This window comes from Podospora pseudocomata (genome assembly GCF_035222375.1).
Source record: "Podospora pseudocomata strain CBS 415.72m chromosome 1 map unlocalized CBS415.72m_1, whole genome shotgun sequence".
In the NCBI taxonomy this organism is placed as follows: Eukaryota; Fungi; Ascomycota; class Sordariomycetes; order Sordariales; family Podosporaceae; genus Podospora; species Podospora pseudocomata.
The window spans coordinates 4242400-4260739 of record NW_026946363.1 but is presented as its reverse complement, the minus strand read 5'-3'; the positions used below and the strand labels follow the sequence as shown (position 1 = coordinate 4260739).

Sequence of the window (18340 nt, the reverse complement as noted above, 5' to 3'; positions counted from 1 at the left end):
ACAATAACAATAGCAATCCACAAATATTTTCAAACAACCACCCCATTACCCATCTGTCACGGCAGGCCGGACCACTGCACCATACCCACTGTGATTGCTATCAAAAGCTACAAGTGAGCCAAGCTTGCATGCTTGGCTCGCTCCAGTGGTATATATATGGTGACGCCGCCACAGCCGTCACACCATCCATGTTTTTACCTCTCCCCTTCTCGCTCCCAAAAACCCCAAGAAAAAGTAACTCATCAAAGAACATATCCATAATCCATCATCATATCCCCCCAAGCTCTCTCACCAGCCATCCAACCCCATCCTAACCCTGGAAACCCCCCTCTCACCCTACAAGAACCCCTTCAAGCTAGGCACCCTACTAATGCTGCTCTTCCGCTGCGGGACTCTCCCATCCTCCACCAAAATATTCCCATCGCTCCTCCACCCCTTCCCCCTCACACTCCCCCCAAAGACGCTCGCCCCCGTAGCTACACTAGCCCCCGAAGGCCGGTCCTTCATCGCCTTCCAGCTATCGAGCTCCCTCTCCAACTGCATAATTCTCTCCCTCTCCTCCCTCAGCTCCCTCTCCGCCCTCCTCGCCTGCAGTTCATTCGAGCTCTCCGACGCCTGCAGCTCCTCAATCGTCTTGAGCAACTTGTCCATCTTGTCCCTCATCCTCGTCATGTCCTCCTGCAGCTGCACATTCTGCCTGTCCTTCCGGTCGATCTGTGTCTGCAAGTCCTTCACGGTCCTGTCCACGTTACGGACTGATCGTTGGGATTTGCTCCGCTCGTTCAGGTGCTGTTCGAGTTCCGATTCGAGCTAATTTGGGGGGGGAGGGGTTAATGTTAGTGTTCTGCTGAAAGGTTAAAGCTTGGGGGTAGGGGACCTCGGGGGTGTTGTGTTGCATCCAGGACTCGACAATGTGGAAGAAATAAACAAACTAACCTCCTGGATGCGCTTATGCAAGAACTTGATGTCATGACTGGCAGCCGAATACCCCTTCGTCTCCAAGTCAATCAGCTTCAGCTGCACCTCATTCAACGACTTCTCTAGCGCATTCTTCTGCTTGTGCAACTCGGCGCTAGCCTCGCGCTCAGCCACAATGTCCTTTTGAACCTCAGACACCAAAGCCTCAGCGCGACGCATCTTCTCCACCGCGGCAGCAGCAATATCCTGCTGTTGAGCCAAACCAGACTTGAGCTCCAGAATCTCCTTGTCGATGTTCGCAGCATTCCTCAGCGAAGGGCTCTCACTGTTGGCCAAGTCCTCCAGACCAGCCTTGGCCTCTTTCAACCGAGCCTCGATGCTTTGCTTCTCGCGGGCAAGGTTATCACGCTCGGCAGTGATATCATCCACCGACGTCCGAAGATTCCGCACCTGCTGAAGAAGCGACACAATCTTGCCCTGGGCATCGTTGTGAGCATTAACAGCCTCATCTCTCGAAGCCATAACATCCGAGAGCGTCGACTCCAACCGAGCCTTCTCCTTGGACCAAGTAGAGCTGTTGAGGACTTCGTCATCCCACTTGGACCTCAGCTCGTCAAGCTCCTCACGCAAGCGCGTAATCTCGGCCTGCTTGAACAGCTTCTCCTCCCTCGCAAGATCAAGCTCCTTGGTGAGAGTCCCAAACTCGGCCTGATACTTCTTGCGAAGCTGCTCCATGCTCGACTCCTTGTCCTCAATATCGTTTGCCCGCTGATTGCGATAATCCTCCAGCTCGTGCTGCAGTCTCTTCTTGGCCTGAGTAGCAGCCTCAAGGTCGGTCGACATGTCTTCGATCTTCTCCTCCAAGCGTTGATTCTGGAGCTGAAGATCCTCAATGGTGCCGTCGAGCCTCTTCCTTTCAGACATCATCTCAGCACAAGCATCCTCCGCATCCTTTGCTTGCGCCTTGGCAAACTGCTCGGCCCTGGTAGCCTTGAGCACAGCAATCTCGGCGTTCTCAAGTTTGGCAAAGTACTCATCCGCACGACCCTTGTACAACTGCAAGTTGGCAGCAACATCAGCCAGTTTGCTGGTCTCAGAGTCCAAGCGGATCTGCAAGTCAGCAAACTCCTGCAGCAGCTGGTTTCGGCTGGCGGCTTCCTGCTCGCGCGCAAGTGACATCTCCTGAAGGTCGGACTTGGCATCGCGGAGATCGAGTTCGATCTTGGCCCTGTCGTGTCTGAGTCTCTCAAAGTGCTCCTTGATATGGACCAATTCCCCAATGGCATCATTGTGATCAGACAGGAGACGGCGGCGGGAGTCCTCTTGGCTATGCAACAGATCCAGAATCTCCTCGTGAGATCTAGTCTGGATGTCGCGGAGAGAAAGCTCACCGGCATGAAGCGCCTTTTCAAGCGCAGACACCTTCTGCGAAGACTCATCAAGCATATGGTGCAGCTTGCTGTTCATCTGCTCCAGCTTTTGAACACGGCCACTCTCATCAACAGTAGCCTGGGGATCCGGCACAGACCGCTCAAGCTGGCTCTGCAAGTGCCTGTTCTGCATGTGAGCAATCTGCAGCTGGTTTTGCAGCTCCTCAACCTCAGCCTTGAGGTCCTGGCGGTTGTTGAAGCTGAGAATGTCAGCTGTCTTGTCAGACTTGACCGAGTCGAGATGGTCAGTCTCGACCGTGGCGAAGCGACGAGGAGGAGTAGATGCACCGGAATAGTGACGGCCGTTAGGTCTGGACCGCTTCTGTTCCGGTGAGCCAGGCTCAAAGACGGGTTCGTTAGGGTTGAACTCCCCATGGCGAGTTCTAGTCGGAGACTCAGCCCTAGCTGCTCTCAACTCTGCAACATGAGCCTCGGCGTTAGCGCGAGCTGCAGTCTGAACCCGGAGATTCTGCTGGAGCTCCTCAATCTTGCGAGCCAGATCAAGATTCTTGCTGAGGAACTTGTCGGCACCGCCCTCAGACTGAATCGTAGGCACAAACTCAGGGTCAACAATCTTGAGCGCATCCAACAATTGTCCGCGGAGATCAGCAAGCTCAATGTCGCGAGAATCCAGTGTCTGCTGTAAAGTGCGGACCGTGCCCTGAGCGTGTGTGCGGAGCTGCCGTTCAGACTCAATAGTCCGATTCGCCTCAGCAAGTTGCGCGGTGGCACTCGACGAAGCCTTTTCCGCAGCGCGACTGTTCTGCACCTCCCTGGCCACTTCATGGTTGAGATCCTCCAAGCTGAGCTGCAGCTTCTCCAGTCTCTTCTCCAAAGACGCGATGGTAACCTGCGAGTCACCAAGCTGCTTATTGAGCTTCGCGTTCTGCTCCTCCAGCCTGGCCTTTTCCCGCTGAAGACCCATGATCTGGCCTCTGGAAGCCTCGCTCGCCCTCGAGCTAGACCTCGCAATCTCTAGCCCCTTCTGTTGCAGCTTATTGAGCAAAGCCTTGTTGTCGTTTTCCGAAGCAGCCAACCGACCCTTGACAGTAACAAGCTCGCGTTCCAACCGCTCCTTGGCCTGGTCATTCTTCAGTCCAAACTCTCCAGACTCAAGAATCACCTTGTTGAGATCCTCAATCTGGTAGGTCAGGTCGGCGACTTGCTCCTCCAAGGAATTCACCCTGTTGCTGGCAGACTCCAGAGCCTTGCGCAGGCTCTCCTCCTTTTCACGGGCAATCTTGGAAGCAGCCCTTTCACCGATAATCTCTGCTTCCCGGCGAGCTTCCTCAGCCTGCGTCTTGGCCACACGAAGAGCTCGGATTTCTTGCCTGGCTTCATCCCGCTCCTTCTCAGCAGCAGCCCGCGTCTCCATCATACGGCGAAGAGTGTCCTGCTGAGCATAGAGCTCCTTCTCAATCGTAATCTTGGACTCATTAAGGTGGTCGTACTCCTCCTTCAGGGTATTGTATTTGTGCTCGCCAAGAAGGGCAACATCGTCGCGGGACTGACGTTCTCTACTAAGTTCCATTTGAACCTTGTAAAGTTCATCCTTCAAGTCCTTGACCTGTGCCTCGAGAAGTTGACGGTTCTCATCAGCCTGGGCATCCTCCGAGAGCCGAGCCTGGAGAAGCTTGTTGGCATCTGCAGCCTCTCGCTTGAGCTGGTCTTGTTGAGCCCTCATCGCAGTGAGTTCCGCCTGAATGTCACGAAGACGCTCGGCGGTCTTTTCCCTCTCGGCGCTGAGGGTCTTGCGCTGATCTTCAAGACTACGCCGCTCCATTTCGTACTTCTTATTGTCCGAACGAAGCAACGCCAGCTCGCTCTCCTTCTTGCGCACCAAGTCTTCGTAGTCGGTAGAAGTCTTGGACAATTGCGCAAGTTGCTGTTGAATCTCCCGGTTCTCAGCACTGAGCTGCGAGTTCTTGGTTCGTGAAGTCTGAAGCTCCTTTTCGACAGTCCGCAGCTTAATATCGAGATCCTGATCAGCCTTGAGAAGCTTGCTCTCCATATCCCGCACCTTCCTATCCTTGAGTGAGAGCTGGCTCTGCAGCATTTTGACCTCATCCTCCAAAGCCGCCTCCTGTGCGCTGCGTTCAGACTGCTTCTTGGCGATCTCGTCAATGGACTTCTCCAGATCAGCCACCTTTGCCGCAAGCTCCGATTTCTCAGCCTCCAGCCTAGAAATGAGACCAGCTGCCTGCTCCAGCTGAGCACGATAGCTGTTCACATCCTCCTCGGCCCGCTTCTTGGCGTCAAGAAGACTATCAAGCTGGTCCTCCAGTCTCTCCTGATCATCCAGAGCACCAGCCAATTTGTCCTCCAGCTCCGCCTCCCTCATCTGCAGCCGCTTGAAGATCTCCTCCTTATCCAGCGCAAGCGATCTTTCACTCTCAAGCACCTGCTGAATCTTGTTGAGCTCCGCATGAACATTTCTCCTCTCCTCCTCTAGCTTCTGGCGATTCTCCAGTTCCAACTTCATCTTGTCATGCAGCTGCTTGATCATCTCATCCCTCTTCTTCACCTCCGTCGCCGTCCTTGTCGCGCCCAAAAGCGGCTTCATTCTCACCAGCAACTGCCACCAAGGGTTTTCACAAAGGTCCAAATACACCTGGAAATTCCTCTGGATCACCCTCGTCGCCTCCGCCCGATACAACCGCTTAAACGCAATCCTCCTCTGCATGTACCCCCTCGCCACGCTCTGAAACCGCGCCATGATCTCCGAAATCAGCGCGTCTCTCTTCTCCTCCAGCTCGGCCAGCACCCCCGCTCGGAAGAAAACCTTCGTCAGCCCAACCCGGTAAAGCGACCTGTCCAGCCCAAACTTGTCCAGCATCAACCTCGCCACCGCCTGCCCCTCCAAATACCCCTTCGGCAAGTCTCTCACGAGAACCTCATAACGCTGGCGAAATTCCGCAAAGGCCAACCGATTGGGAAACCCCGTCCTCGCGATCCTGATGCCCTCCAGCACACCATTACACCTCAGCTGATCCAGCACCAACAACCCATTAAACTGCTTCGCCTTCTTCTTGTGATTCGGCAGGATACACCTCACAAAGTGCGGGTGCGTCGAATGCAGCTGCGCCATCAGGCTAGACAGCTGCTCTTTGTGCCTCTGAGCAACAGTCCTAAACAAGCCTTTCTTCACCCTGCTCCTCATCCCTCCCACCTCATCATCCTGATCGGCGCAGTCCGCAAACAGATTCGCGACATGCTTATCGGTCGAAGCGGCCAGCAACCTAGTCACATTGTCGTTCATCGGGTCCTTGTTCTTCTCCAGCCACCCCTCGGTCGAATACTCCACCTCGGCAGCATAATGCGTCAAGATGAACCCCTGTCCCAACCTCGAAGGCCGATACTTTTGTGACTTCTTATCCCACAAAGAGTTCAGCTTCTCCGAAAAGGTCTTGTCGGTCGCCTTGGGCATGACACAGTCCTCATCCAAGCAGCTGAAAATACCAATCGGGTTCGGCAGCTCAATCAAATCAATCGTCGGCTGTAGATCCTTCCCAAAGTCGATAAACTGCCACTCAATCTTTTCTCTGGCGTACTCCTCCTGCTCAAGGACAAACATGTGGTGGTTGAAAAACTGCTGCAGCTTCTCGTTCGTGTAGTTGATACACAGTTGCTCGAAACTGTTGTGCTCAAAAATCTCAAAACCAGCAATATCCAGCACGCCAATGAACCTGGTATCATCCAGCCCCATCCCAGGCCGGTCAAGCTGCCGGTTGATTCTCGTGACCAGGTCCCCGAAGCCTCGCTCGTAGATACCCTTCGCCAGAGCATCGATACTGAACCGAACCTGCTCCGGAGTCTGCACCTTCTCAACCCATTCTCTTCCTGCCTTGACCTTGGGGTGCAGTAACCCCTGCAAGAAAGGCTGCAACGGCACACCCAGCAGTTTGCAAACCTTGGCCGCAACCTCCTTCCCGTCGGGTGCCAGTCTAGCCTGGTCCGCAGACCTGCTCTCCTTGACAACATTCAGATTACCCAGATGGAGCACCGCCGCAATGGTCCTCAGAATGGCCGCCTGCTCGCTCTCATCAAACCCCATAACCCCAAACGCCTCCAGCAGCGAGTTCCACTCGTCGCGGTCCGACACACCGGAGATAGTATCCTGGCCCTCCCTGGTATAAGCAAAGTCCTCCACATCAAGCCCATCCAGCAGGAACTCTTGCTTGAGCCTCCTATCAGCACCCTTGAGCAACTGATAGAAAACGTGATAATTCCGCTCCTGAGAGTTGATCCTCACGACTCGGGACTTCTCAAGCAAATACCAGTCAATGAAGGCACCAGCAATCGACCCATTCCGATTAAACTCGATCCGGATAAACTTGCCGAATCGCGACGAGTTGTTATTCCTCACAGTCTGAGCGTTTCCAAAAGCTTCCAGAATGGGATTGGCCCTCAGAATCTGAGCCGAAAGGGTAGAATGCTGCTGCTCCCTGCTCTTTGCCGTCGAGTCCAACCTTGCAACAGCAGCAAGGTACTGGATGACCTTTTTGGTGTTTTCCGTCTTTCCTGCACCTGATTCACCAGTCACAAGAATACTCTGGTTCTCATTGTCATCCACCAGATTTCGAAAGGCCTCGTCGGCCATGGCGTAGATATGGGGCTTATTATCCTCCCGGTTTCGGCCCTTGTACATGTTGATGTATTCATTCGTGTAGATGGGGAGTGGGGTGTAGGGGTTGACTGTGACCAAGAACAGGCCAGAGTAGGTATAGATGAGATCGGACATGTAGCGCATGTGGAGGTTGTGGACGACGGATGCCTCGTTCAGGTGCGTCAGCTCGGCCATGTCGTTAGCCTTGTCGAACTTGGCGGGGTTGACTTTGTCGACGCTTTCTGCGTCGACCTCTCGTTGCTAGATCGCGGTGGTCAGTTTGTACCAGCCAGATGATAGGGACAAATACTCACACTCCCATCATCGCATTGAACCAGTATCTTGTTCCCTGGCAGCTCCTCGACTACCCAGCCCTTGACAAAAGCCGTCTGTGGATCCTTAAGCCACACGTATTTCTTGCCAGAAAAGTCATTCTCCCCTTCAATTCCCTTGACAATGTCGGTGGGTTTTCTCAAGTCATCCGTCTTGATAAATGATGGGGCGAATGTGCCCGAGCTCGAGCTCGCAGTGCTGGCGTCCCTAGAAAGTAGACGAGCATGACTATTGGCAGTGCGGAGGGGCATTGGCTGCGCCATGGTTGACGCAACCGAGTTTTGTGACTGAGTGCGGACGTGAGAGGGTGGGGAGGCCATTCCCGAGAATGGAGAGGGCGATGAGGGGAAAAGTGTCGATTTTGGTCTGCCTGGCCCGCCGCCTGGCCCATTCGAACCAGTCGAAGGTGAGGCATTCCTCGCGAACGGATTGTTGCGAACCGACATGGTGATGTTATGAAGATATCAAAGATACATGGGATTCTTCCGTTTAGCAATTTTGTAGTTCTGCTGCTATCAACCGCCGTTCCGTCATGTAAACAATGGAGCTTTGAAAAAGACCCTGGATGCAAAAAGAATTGCAGGTGGAAAAAGCAAACAGGTTCCTTTAAGAGAGAAAGAGAAAGAGAAAAGATGCAAGATGCAAGCAAGCACGCAGGTGCTAGAGTAGCGGGTACCTGGCTTGGGATCGTGCCTGCAGCAAGTGGTGGTGAAAAGAGGGGACTTGATTCTGGTGTTTGTTGCGATTTATTGCCCTTGAGGCCTGATGGCAGTCGCGTTGCCCCTAGCAGACCGGTCCAGAGTAAACAAAGCTCGAGCCAAGCTGAAGCTTAGACCGAATGGTAGCCTGGGCCCTCTGATGTCACCAAGTCACTCCAGTATAGATGTGGTCTGTGCTTCGTCGTAATAGCCACTAGCCAATCAAGGCCTAAGCGTGTTCTCGACTCATTCGGTTGCTGTCTCTTGGGAATTTCGTGCGGCCCCCCGTTCCTTTTCTGCCACTGTCAGGAGGCAACGCGCATCCGGCGAAAAAAAGATCGCCATAATCAATTCTGCATCGGCTTACGCTGAACTTTCCGCGCGTCTTCGAAGCATTGCTTGCTTCATTCGTTCTGAGGACAGATAAATATTTTATCGCTTCAGGTTCGATAATCGTAATAGACGCCGCCACCCGCCGTCGGCCGAAGTTTGCAGCTGTGCAAGTCTCAATTCTCGCCAGCTCTCCCCGAACTCTCGAGTATTGATCAGGGCAATCAATCCGGCGCGCGTCCAACAAACTTGGCCTGCTGGTAAACATTCACAATGTCACAGTATCCAGGCTTTACTCCATGGCCATACAATCAATATCAGGGCCATCCCGCTCCCCCTCCACCGGCGCAGTCTCCGTACGGTTACCAACCCCCCACTGCCTACCCTGCACCACCCTTTCCTCCGCCGCCGACATACGGTGCTCCGAGTGCCTTCCCGCCGCCGCCCGAAGCCCACCAGAACGCAGCTCAAGGCTCTTTCAACTACAACACGAGCAACATACCTGGTCTTGGGATGGGAGCAAACAGCGCTATGGGCAATGCTTTCCCAGCCGCACCTCCACCAGCAAATCCATGGGGACAGCCGTTGCCAGTTTCATACACGCCCACCATTCCAAACCTTCATTCTGCCCAGCAAACCGTAAATCCTGGCACAAAGCCCCCACAACCTGTAGCACCCGCTGCCCAAGTGGCCGTCAGCATCGAGATGGAGGAAGGCGAGTTGAGTGAGGGCCAGTTTGAGGATCTTTATGATGATACGCAAAAGTCACCACCGCCGGCCAGCCCCCCGAAACAGACTGCCAAAAAGCTTCCTGTCACACAGCCAAGCGCTGTCCCGAGTACAGTCGCCAGTCAACCCACCAGTGCGTCTGATACACCGGAGGGTGGCTTCTATGGTAATGATGAAGACGAAGGTGAGACTGGGTCCAAGGCCAATGGTACTGCCTGTAAGTTATGCCTTTGTAATGCCACAAGAGGTCGCTAACAAAATCCTTGCAGCTCGCGATAGGTCCGCGTCCTACTCTCCATTCCTATCACCCAGAGAAAGCTCGAACGAAACCCCCGCATCCCAATCCCAAGGAGCCGGACCTTGCAATGTCGTAAAACCACAGTCCAACAACCCTTCGGAAACCGTCCCGCCTGTGACAAATGTTGGCTTGCCCGGCCTGCAGCCACAGTCGTCCACGGTTCCGAATGCCAACGGCACTCCAGAAAGTCCCGCCAACTATTTGGACACCTTCAAATCGGTGCCAGAAGCCAAGAAGGAGGCCCAAAAAGCAATCCTACGGTTGTGGGCCCTTGGAGTCAAATATCAAACCTATCTCGACGAAGGGTTTGATGAGAAGGTGATCAAAGCCTTGTTTGGAGATCTTCATCTTGAACTGCCCAAGCCTGTTGTAGAAAAGGCAAAGGCGGAAGCACAGACTGTCCCGTCGCCAGGCGCAAGTGCGGATAGTCCCACGACGGCCCAAGCACAAGGGACACAACCTGAGTCCAAGGATACGGCGGGGCCAGTAACCAAGAGTAAAGGGGAAGAGCGTAAGGATCGCATTGCTCGTCTCCTCGCCGCCAAGGCTGCAAAAGGGCCGGCTGTCGTTCCCCCAAAGCCCGCAGTTGTACCACCAAACCCAGCGGCAGCGCCATCGCCAGCGCCAGCACCAGCTCCGGCTGAAGCACCGAAGCCTACCCCGCCTACGGGACCGAAAGCCAAGATTCGAGGAGAAAAAGAACGCATCCTCCAGGAGAAGATCGCAGCCTTGCAGAAGGCTCGAGAGGCGCAAGCGTCTGGAGCTGGAAAGGCAGGTTCTCAAACTCCTGTGAATACTGCTACGGTTGCTACACCGCAACAACCTGCCGGCACCTCGAGCATGACCTTGAATTTTGCCAGTTCCCAGCCAGGCCCCCTCGCTGTTCAGACTAGTGGCCTGCCAACACCACCCATTCCTGGCATCGTTGGATCTGCCAACGTTCAGCTCAACACGGCAAGTCAGCGCAAGCGACCGGTCGCTGCTGATTTCGTTGACTACCCATCCGCTGCTGGATCAACAAAGCGGCCGTTCGGCCAGTTACGCCAGGAAGCCTCTCTCATCATTGACGTTAGCGACGTTTCGGACGATGAAGAGATGGACATGGATATGGGCTCTCCCACTGACGAGCCATCATCGATGCAGTCGAAAGACGGTCCGACTGCATCACGTGGGCCATCCATTCGCGATTTCCCTCCATTGACAAACCTCCCACAGCGGCAATTGTCAACTCCTACAACCCCTCTGCACACACCACCAACTGGCCCAGCCTTGGGAGGAAAACGTCACACTGAACTCACCATCAAGGAGAGAGAGATTCAGGAAATGCGAAGGATGATTGCGTTGGCTGAAGCAAAGCGGAAAGCGAAATTGCCCCAGGCAGGTTCGCGGGCACAGACTCAGTCAGGCCAAACACCAGAACCTAAGAATGCTGGCACTCCTGTCATGAGTAGCCCTGCTCAGTCAGACAGGCCAACTCCTCAGCCCACCCCGGAAGCCACGTCGATTAGGCCTCCCAAGGCTTCAGATACCGCAACTTCTAACCCGGCACAGAAAGCCGCACAGCACGGCCGCCTTGCTGCCCTTGAAGAGAAACGGCGGCGTCTGGAGCAGCTACGTGCAGAGGAGGCGTTGTTACAAGCGGAGATTGAGAAGGAGATGCTGGCTGCCCAGTCGGACCAGGTCGGCACGCCATCTGACAGAGAGGCGCCCCAAGATAGCGGGCTCAACTCTGGAGATGATAGGACAGGTACTTAATTTCATGATTTATATGACTTCGTAGTCTAGACGAACAACTAATATGTAATAGAAGTGCCTCCGCCGCAAGGGGTAGCATCGGCTGACGTCGAGGGGCTCTCATCTTCTGGCGCGTCTCTGGCTCCTGACGATGCGCAGGTGACAGAGGCAGTCTCAGTTGATAGAGTCAAAACTTCAGGTGAGCCGACACAGACAGATATTCCGCCCCAACAAGCCGATGAACCCAAGCAAGCTCTCAGCAGCGATACACCAAGCTCCAGCGGTTCCCAGTATCCCAGCAGCAGTGACTTGGCACAAGCCCAAAGCGTCATGTCTGTGGACGGTGGCGAGCCAGAGAGCCGCCAATTTGTGGAAGGCTCTCTACCCAACAGTAATCCAGATGTCCGAGCAGATTTTGAGAGTGCTCCAGCTGCAGTCCTTGAGACACCTCAGCCCTCTACTAACCAAGAAGTCGATGATACGACGCCCATGGAGATTGATTCTGAAGCGCCCAGTCCAACCACGGAGGAATTTATTATTAGCGGCAATGTTGACAGCGACGTGAATGACGCGGAGCATCCACCAGTCACATTACCTGATCAAATATCGAGTGCTGCCCAGCCTCGGGAGGAGGTCCAAGAAGTCGAAGTCGAGGCAACAGGAGAAGTACATGTCTTTTCTCTGGGTTCTTCAGATGCATGGCTGACAGTATGACAGGAAACTCGCAACCCCATCAAGAAGCAGGACCGTGCCTTTATGCCGTATAAGAGCCCTCTGCATATTTTCCGTGCCTATCGCTTCCATCCCGAGTTTGAACAGACCGTGCCTAACGGCGTCAAATCCTTGACGTACAGCAGCAGGGTCGATGTGCAAAAGCCGCTCTGTCCGTATGAACTGAACAATCAACAGTGCCCTAAAAACTGCGAGTTCCAGCACTTTAGCAACATCAAGATTCTTGGTAAGTTCTCCCCAAGTTCTGACGGGCTGCTAACATCAGAGCTCTCATTTCTTTCCATCCTCCCCCCTCCCGGCGCTGACTTACTGGTCTTCTTTTTACCCCAGATGACCAAATCCTTCTGGAACTTGGCAAATCAGACTTCACCGGCGAACAAAGAGCTCGGTTCAATCAAGGGCTCCGTGAGCTTCTTCAGGTATACAAGGCCCAAAAGGTTAGAGACTTCGATGTTATCGCTCGAGGCATCATCAAGTTCCGCTCCGAGTTCCTTGGAGATAAGAGCAAGGTGCTCAACTTGGAAGGAGTAACGCTTTGATTCATACTCTTCCACTTCGACACAGCGTACAGCACATGAGCTGCACATGTGGCTCGCCGCCAGTAGACATCATGATCTCGGCGCGCTGTTTGGATTCTCACTGAATCGTTTCTGATTCTTTTTCGGCGTTTTCTTTTTGCATTCTACTCGGCGAAATCACAGCATCACCCATTTGGTCTTAAAGGCCCAGGGCACTTCCATGACCGGTTGTATCAACAGCTGCCCTCGTGGGCCAAAAAAAGGTTTTGGGAAAGAAGGGAAGGGCGTTGTAGGAGTACAATACCCAACAGCTTTTTGAACCTATGAAAGAGGGGGAAGGATATCAAGGGGACAGCAAAGAAAAAAATGATTGTTGCCATGACGGGTGACACAACGGTATATCGGGTGTGGATGGGGAAGAAGACGACAAGTGAAAAAAATAAGGTTTGATCTGAGATGGGGGAGACAGGTCAAGTACATCGGGAGTTTTAAGATAGTGTGCGATTATTTGGGAGGGGGGTGGGGGGGTGAGACTTTGGGGTCTTGGCTGTCCTGATTTTTTTTGCTCGTGGGTCTGAAAGAGATCTCATGAGCGGACTGTTTAATTACGTTTGCTGTATACCCAGTTTCCAGTCGAGGTGGTGTCTGTGTTGTTACAGCTAGAAAATTTAAGTGATATTTCCTGCCAACAAGGTTCAAGTTTATATATGATCTTCTTGTCTCACAGTCTCGTCAAAAGCCTTCCCTCACACCACAGATACCAAGTAGGTAAACCCGAGTAAAGGTCTCGCACATCACATATAGATATTTACAGCCCAAGTCCAAGCCTGCAGGCATGCTCACATCTGTCACTCCCTCTCGTCGCCCACCCAACCAAAGTAAACAATCACCCCCTGAGTCGGTCCCCCAGCTTCCACTTCACTCCACCACATCCACGCGACAAAAAGCCTTATTCCTTGCCCCCTTTTCAACAAGAAAACAATCAATATCCTCTGTGGCGCAATTGGCTAGCGCGTCTGACTGTTAATCAGGAGGTTGGAAGTTCGAGCCTTCCCGGAGGAGTTAGAATCACTAGAAACATCTCCCTTCTAGGGGTTTCACAGACATTTAGATTCTTTTTGCCCACATTTGATTCAAATGCAGTGGTCGTTGTTCATAATCTGCACATTGTTGATTCTGCTTCTTGCACTTGACACATAATACACTCAGGTACTGGGCGCAATTGTTGAAATAATTCGTATTATTCCCCTACAGAACAACCAGGTTTATATAGGTTCCTTCAATGCCTTCTCCCTCAATTCGCTTTCCCCCAAAACTCCCCCATCATCATGTTATACCCAAACTCATCCCTTCACCTCCTGTCCTTCACTGCCAGTTACCTCCTCAACCGGCTTCACAAGCCTAGCCTCATTACCCTTCCCCTTCTTACCTCTCCTGCTCCTCCCCCTTTTGGTCTCCCCACCACCAAGCCTCTCATGACTCTACTCAAAGATGGGCTCCAAACCCTTCCAAGCCTCCTCATAACTCCCTTCCGGTCCCGCCTTCTGCCTCCTCTTCCAATACTCCCCATTAAACTGCCAATACTCCTCTCCCGTAATCTCACACTTCGCCTTGCTGAACCACGCCGGGGTAAACTCCTCCCCCCTGGCCTCCCTCTCCCTTCTCCTCGCTCTCTGCGCCTCCTCCAGTCTGTTCTTCTCCGTAGCGGCAAAATCGTACTCCCCATCCTCCATCGCGCGCTGATCCGGTCTCAGGCGGGAATCAGTCGGCGCGATCCATGGGCGAAGCTTATCATCGATGTGATTGAACGTCAGAACAAAAGGAGTGAGGTTGAATGGGATGCCTTCGGGGCGGGGATTCGCCTGCCAGATGAGGAAAGCCTTGTTGGGGTCGGCCGAGGTGAGATTGCCCCGGTAGATAGACCCGGAGTCACCACCCGCCGGCTCTTCGACAGTCGCCTCATACCCTGGTGTAAAGCGGGCGTAGATCTTGGAGTTCCACCTGCCACCCAAGCTGAACCGAACATGGCCGCTGGCATCCAGCACCTTGCCTGTCAGGAGATAGGCGCTGGAAGCCTTCCAGCCTCGGGCCTTGAACTCGATATGGCAGACTTCACCCGTGGTGTGGTTCTTGATCTCCATTGGTCCGTAGTTGTCAACAACTGGGTTACCAGTCATGATACCCACGACCGACGAGGTGACCTTGCGCCAAGTGTAGAAGTCCTCCTTGCCGCCGTGGGTGGGACGGAGCTTGAGGAACCAGGTACCGAGGGGATTGATGTCGAAGGAACGACCATAAAACTTTGACTTGACAGAAGATTCACCGTAGTAGGTCCACTTGGGCGATTCGGCCCAAGCAGCACCGATGGGAGGATGATGGCTGACTTGCTCAATGAAGAAGCGGTAGTTCTTGTCGGGTCTAACGTACTCAAACGTCTCACCGAGCAAAGGGTTGAAAGGCTTGGCTACACGACCAATAGTCGAGGCGTATTCGCTGGCAGCAAAGGCAGAAACGTAGAGCAGACGCTCAATCGAATCAGAGCGGTCGGCCGCAAGATCCAAAAGGTCGGCATACTCCATGTCCTCGCCGCAGCGGTACAGAAGAGAGGTAGGTTCGTTGAAAGATACGGGGAGGGTCATTTTGGTCATATCCTTTCCGATCATAGATTTCAGAATACCCTACAGACAGTTAGCTGGAAAGTTTCGAATGCTGCCTGCCGCATGAAACTCACCCATAGTGAAATCTTGGGCCTATTATCTGCTTCCATCTTCAGACGGGTTCGAATGCCATTTTCGTACCCCTTGAAGGCATCGCTGATGTCGTTCTCACCCGACACAACGACCTGGTTTTCACTCTTGGCTTCCGCGATCTCGGACGGTGGCAACTGCGATACTTCGACCTGGCCGGCATCAACTGCATCGAAGAACTCCTCCTCGTCTGACTCTGAATCCGAGATGTCGGCGATCTGGGTAATCACCGTCTCACGTCTCGAAAGGCCTCCCAGGGCGGGGGACTTTACGCTCACAGAGTCTGCTGCCGCCGTCTCCACCTGAGTGCTATCCTGAGGAGCGGTGGTGGCAGCGATGGCTGGAGTAGCAGCAGCAGAAGTGGAAACAGCAGGTGGTGGTAGTGTCTGGCTCTCGTCAAGAATGCCGGTCTCAACAGCCTGTTTGAGGATGCGCTTGGTAGCTTTTCTCTTGGCCTCAGCCTCACTGACGCGAGCCTCAAGGGACTCTTGCTCCTTGGCTACCTGGGCCATGCTGTCTTCCCACATCCGGCGCATCTCACTTTCGCGGTCAAGGCGATACTGCCAGTAGGCATCACGGTCCTTTGAGATGCGCAAAAGGTCACCAATAAGCCCAGTAAGCGAGCGGATGGCGGCGTCATAAGTCGACAGAGCTTGCGAGGCCTTAGTATCGCCCAGAGTCAGGCTGGGATTCTTGCTCGCCTCCTGAAGTAGTGCGGCTGTGACGTGTGCCATGGTATCGAGCTGCAGCTTAGCCGACTGGGCAGTGATGTTGAAAGCATCCTTATTCACTGGCGGAGCATCCTGCCCACTCGAACCCTCACCATAGTCATCATCTTCATAATTACCTTCGCCGTGATGATCAGTCTTGCCAGCCTCCGTCGCCGCGTCAGCAAATTCGTCATCATCATGGCTGTCCACAGTGCCAGTCCCATGAAGTCCGCTCTTGTGAGACTTGCCGGAAGAGTGCATCCGTGAAAGCTGGATGCTGCCGCGGGGCTCAATGTAGCTCGCGTTCTCGCTAGGTGGCTCAGAGATACTAGTACCCGAAATCTCGGCTTTGGCCTGCTTCAGCAACTCCGCGTTATGGGCCTTTTGTCTCTCTTCCTCCTTAGCCTGGTCTTTCGTCCACTGAATCGAGTTGTTGAGGGCCCAGAACCAGCGCTTAGCTTCGACTTCGTGGTTCGCCTTGAGTGTGTACTTGACCGATGACTTCCCGATGATCTCAAACTTGGTCTTCTCATCAGCACTCATGTGAAGCTTGGCGATGCGCATGTTGATAGCACCACGGCAGGCTGAGCCTGCATCATCTTGGTGCTTGTAGTAGCTCAACACGCCGTCCTCCAGAACAAACCACCGCAGCTGATACCCCTTTCTATAGTTGGTCCACTTCTTGAGGTAGCCTTTCATTTCACGGGCCTCTCGGCCAGCAAGCGGATCACCAGGGGTTGCGTTGATAACGCCTTGGGCAGCAGACCCCAGGACGGCCTTCTCTTGGATCCCCCTTTGCGCCGCTACGGCAGCTGGTGACTTCTTCAGCATGGCACGTGTGATCTCGTCCTTGGTAACATCTTGCGGGAGCTTGCCCTTGCGGTCCCGGCGGAAGGGGTCGGCGCCATGCAGAAGCAAAACTTGAATTAGACGAGTGTTCTTGGCGCGTGCGGCTTCATGCAAGAGGGTGCCCCCAGCCTGGACTGTAACTGGGTCCGAAGCAAATTCGGTACTGTTGATATCCAAAACTGTCTTGAAACGAGGTTCCTCCAACACGTGCTCCAAGACTTTGAATTCGCCATGGAGAATGAGATCCTGAACTTGCCTGATCTTGTTTTCAGCAAACAGAGATCTCGAGAGCTGCAGCTGCTGGAAGATTTCGGGATTGCGGGCAAGATCGATTGGAAGGCGGCCCTGGTTATTGGCGATGGCATCGTTGATCTCCTTGTTTGCTAGAAGGAGTCCAACCACGTGGCTACGGCCCTGAGCTGCCGCGATATGAAGGGGTGTATTTCCATCCTTGTCCCGAGCATTGATATCAAGAGAACCAGCGCCGTCAGACAGAACGTACTCAACAACGGGCTGCTCGGCACACTGGATGGCGAGGTGAAGTATTGTGGTATCTTCGAGGGGGCCGGTTGTTGTGTTGAAGGATGAGGTGCTCGTGCGGGGACCCCCTTCGGCGCTTTCACGGATAGCTTTGGAGATGGAGGCAGTGTCACCGTTGCGGAGAGCTTCAACGATGCGGAACTTTCTGACGGATGACTCGAGGGAGGCGCCCTTGTCCAGCGGATTGGGAGACTTAGCCCCGCTAACCGAAGGGGCATTGTGTGATGGTGTACGGCCCATGGTGCTCCCAGAGACTGAGAGCTTGGAGCTGTGGCCCCTGGAATGTTGGTGGGCGTTGGTAAGAGATGCGTGGGATGTTGCGGTAGTCGAATCGCCGGCAAGACTGGTGCTCGCTGCGCCAGTGTCCTCGACCGAAGCTGTAGACATGTTGTCGTCACCGGCACCGCCAGTAGCTTTGCGTCTCAGGAGTGAAAGGGCAGAGGATTTCGTTCGTCGATGCGAACTAGAGATAACAAACACCCGTCGTCAGCAGGTTGTCCAGCAAAGCTATGGAGCTCGGAGCTCGGAGCAACGAGGATGGATTTTGATTAGGGTTTCTTAGCAAAGGAGCTATCTGTCTTTCTTACCTCTCCCCCGCGTCCGACATGACTGTAGGTTGGGTTCTAGGTCTGAGCTTCCCAAGTCTAGCAACCGTTGTGTTCGTGCGGTCGGGCGGCTAATGAGGCACTTCTGAGTTGATGGGCTGTTGCTCGTCCGTCTGCCCGTGGTGGACCGAGCTCGGAGTCGCACTGTCGGTAGGGAGGTGGTGACTATGATTGGTTTCAAACAATACACAGCTACGAATACTCTCTCGCAGAGATAAAGTCGTAGATAGGGGGTGGAGGTGGACTGGAGTGGAGAGCGGAGTTGTTGCTTTTGACCAGCATGGCCGCATTTCACTGCATCCCTGACCCACGATGCCAAATGACGTTGTCCGTCTGGAATTCTGTTGCCCCGCCCCCCTTCACGTGTTCTTGAGCTGTCACCCTGTCAGACAGGTTGGCCCGGCGGCCGAGTGTGCTGTTGACAGTGGAGTTTAGCGGGGTGAGACGCTGAAACCTGCGCCTGGGGTTTCAAAACGACATGGCCCAAAATAGCATCTTTACTGAATATGCTTGTAGGCAGCATTTTGAGCCACAGCCATCAAGAACATGAAGTCACATGAGAA

The 18340-nt window shown here is 53.9% G+C and overlaps 3 protein-coding genes and 1 non-coding gene across 4 annotated transcripts; 1 reads left to right on the top strand and 3 right to left on the bottom strand.

Annotated features, from left to right (window-relative positions):
- Positions 1 to 336: 336 nt before the first annotated feature.
- Positions 337 to 9097, bottom strand: MYO1_2 (class II myosin; the record flags this gene model as incomplete). Its single annotated transcript, XM_062885926.1, has 3 exons — positions 7269 to 9097; positions 937 to 7215; positions 337 to 810 (listed from the first exon to the last, which is right to left on the bottom strand). The coding sequence occupies exons 1-3, from the start codon at positions 7731 to 7733 to the stop codon at positions 337 to 339; spliced, it is 7218 nt and encodes a 2405-aa protein (XP_062748943.1). The 5' UTR covers positions 7734 to 9097.
- QC762_115040 (uncharacterized protein) lies at positions 8251 to 13019 on the top strand. Its single transcript, XM_062885925.1, has 5 exons — positions 8251 to 9261; positions 9314 to 11089; positions 11150 to 11742; positions 11794 to 12034; positions 12139 to 13019. Exons 1-5 carry the CDS (start codon positions 8589 to 8591, stop codon positions 12345 to 12347), a joined length of 3492 nt encoding a protein of 1163 aa, XP_062748942.1. The 5' UTR covers positions 8251 to 8588; the 3' UTR covers positions 12348 to 13019.
- A 295-nt stretch (positions 13020 to 13314) lies between these two features.
- Positions 13315 to 13388, bottom strand: QC762_0014160. Its single transcript has one exon. It is a non-coding gene; the product is annotated as a tRNA-Asn (tRNA).
- Positions 13389 to 13495: 107 nt separating this feature from the next.
- QC762_115030 (uncharacterized protein) lies at positions 13496 to 18105 on the bottom strand. The gene is made up of 3 exons (XM_062885924.1): positions 17760 to 18105; positions 15058 to 17635; positions 13496 to 15004 (listed from the first exon to the last, which is right to left on the bottom strand). The coding sequence occupies exons 1-3, from the start codon at positions 17777 to 17779 to the stop codon at positions 13808 to 13810; spliced, it is 3795 nt and encodes a 1264-aa protein (XP_062748941.1). The 5' UTR covers positions 17780 to 18105; the 3' UTR covers positions 13496 to 13807.
- Between the last annotated feature and the right edge of the window lie 235 nt (positions 18106 to 18340).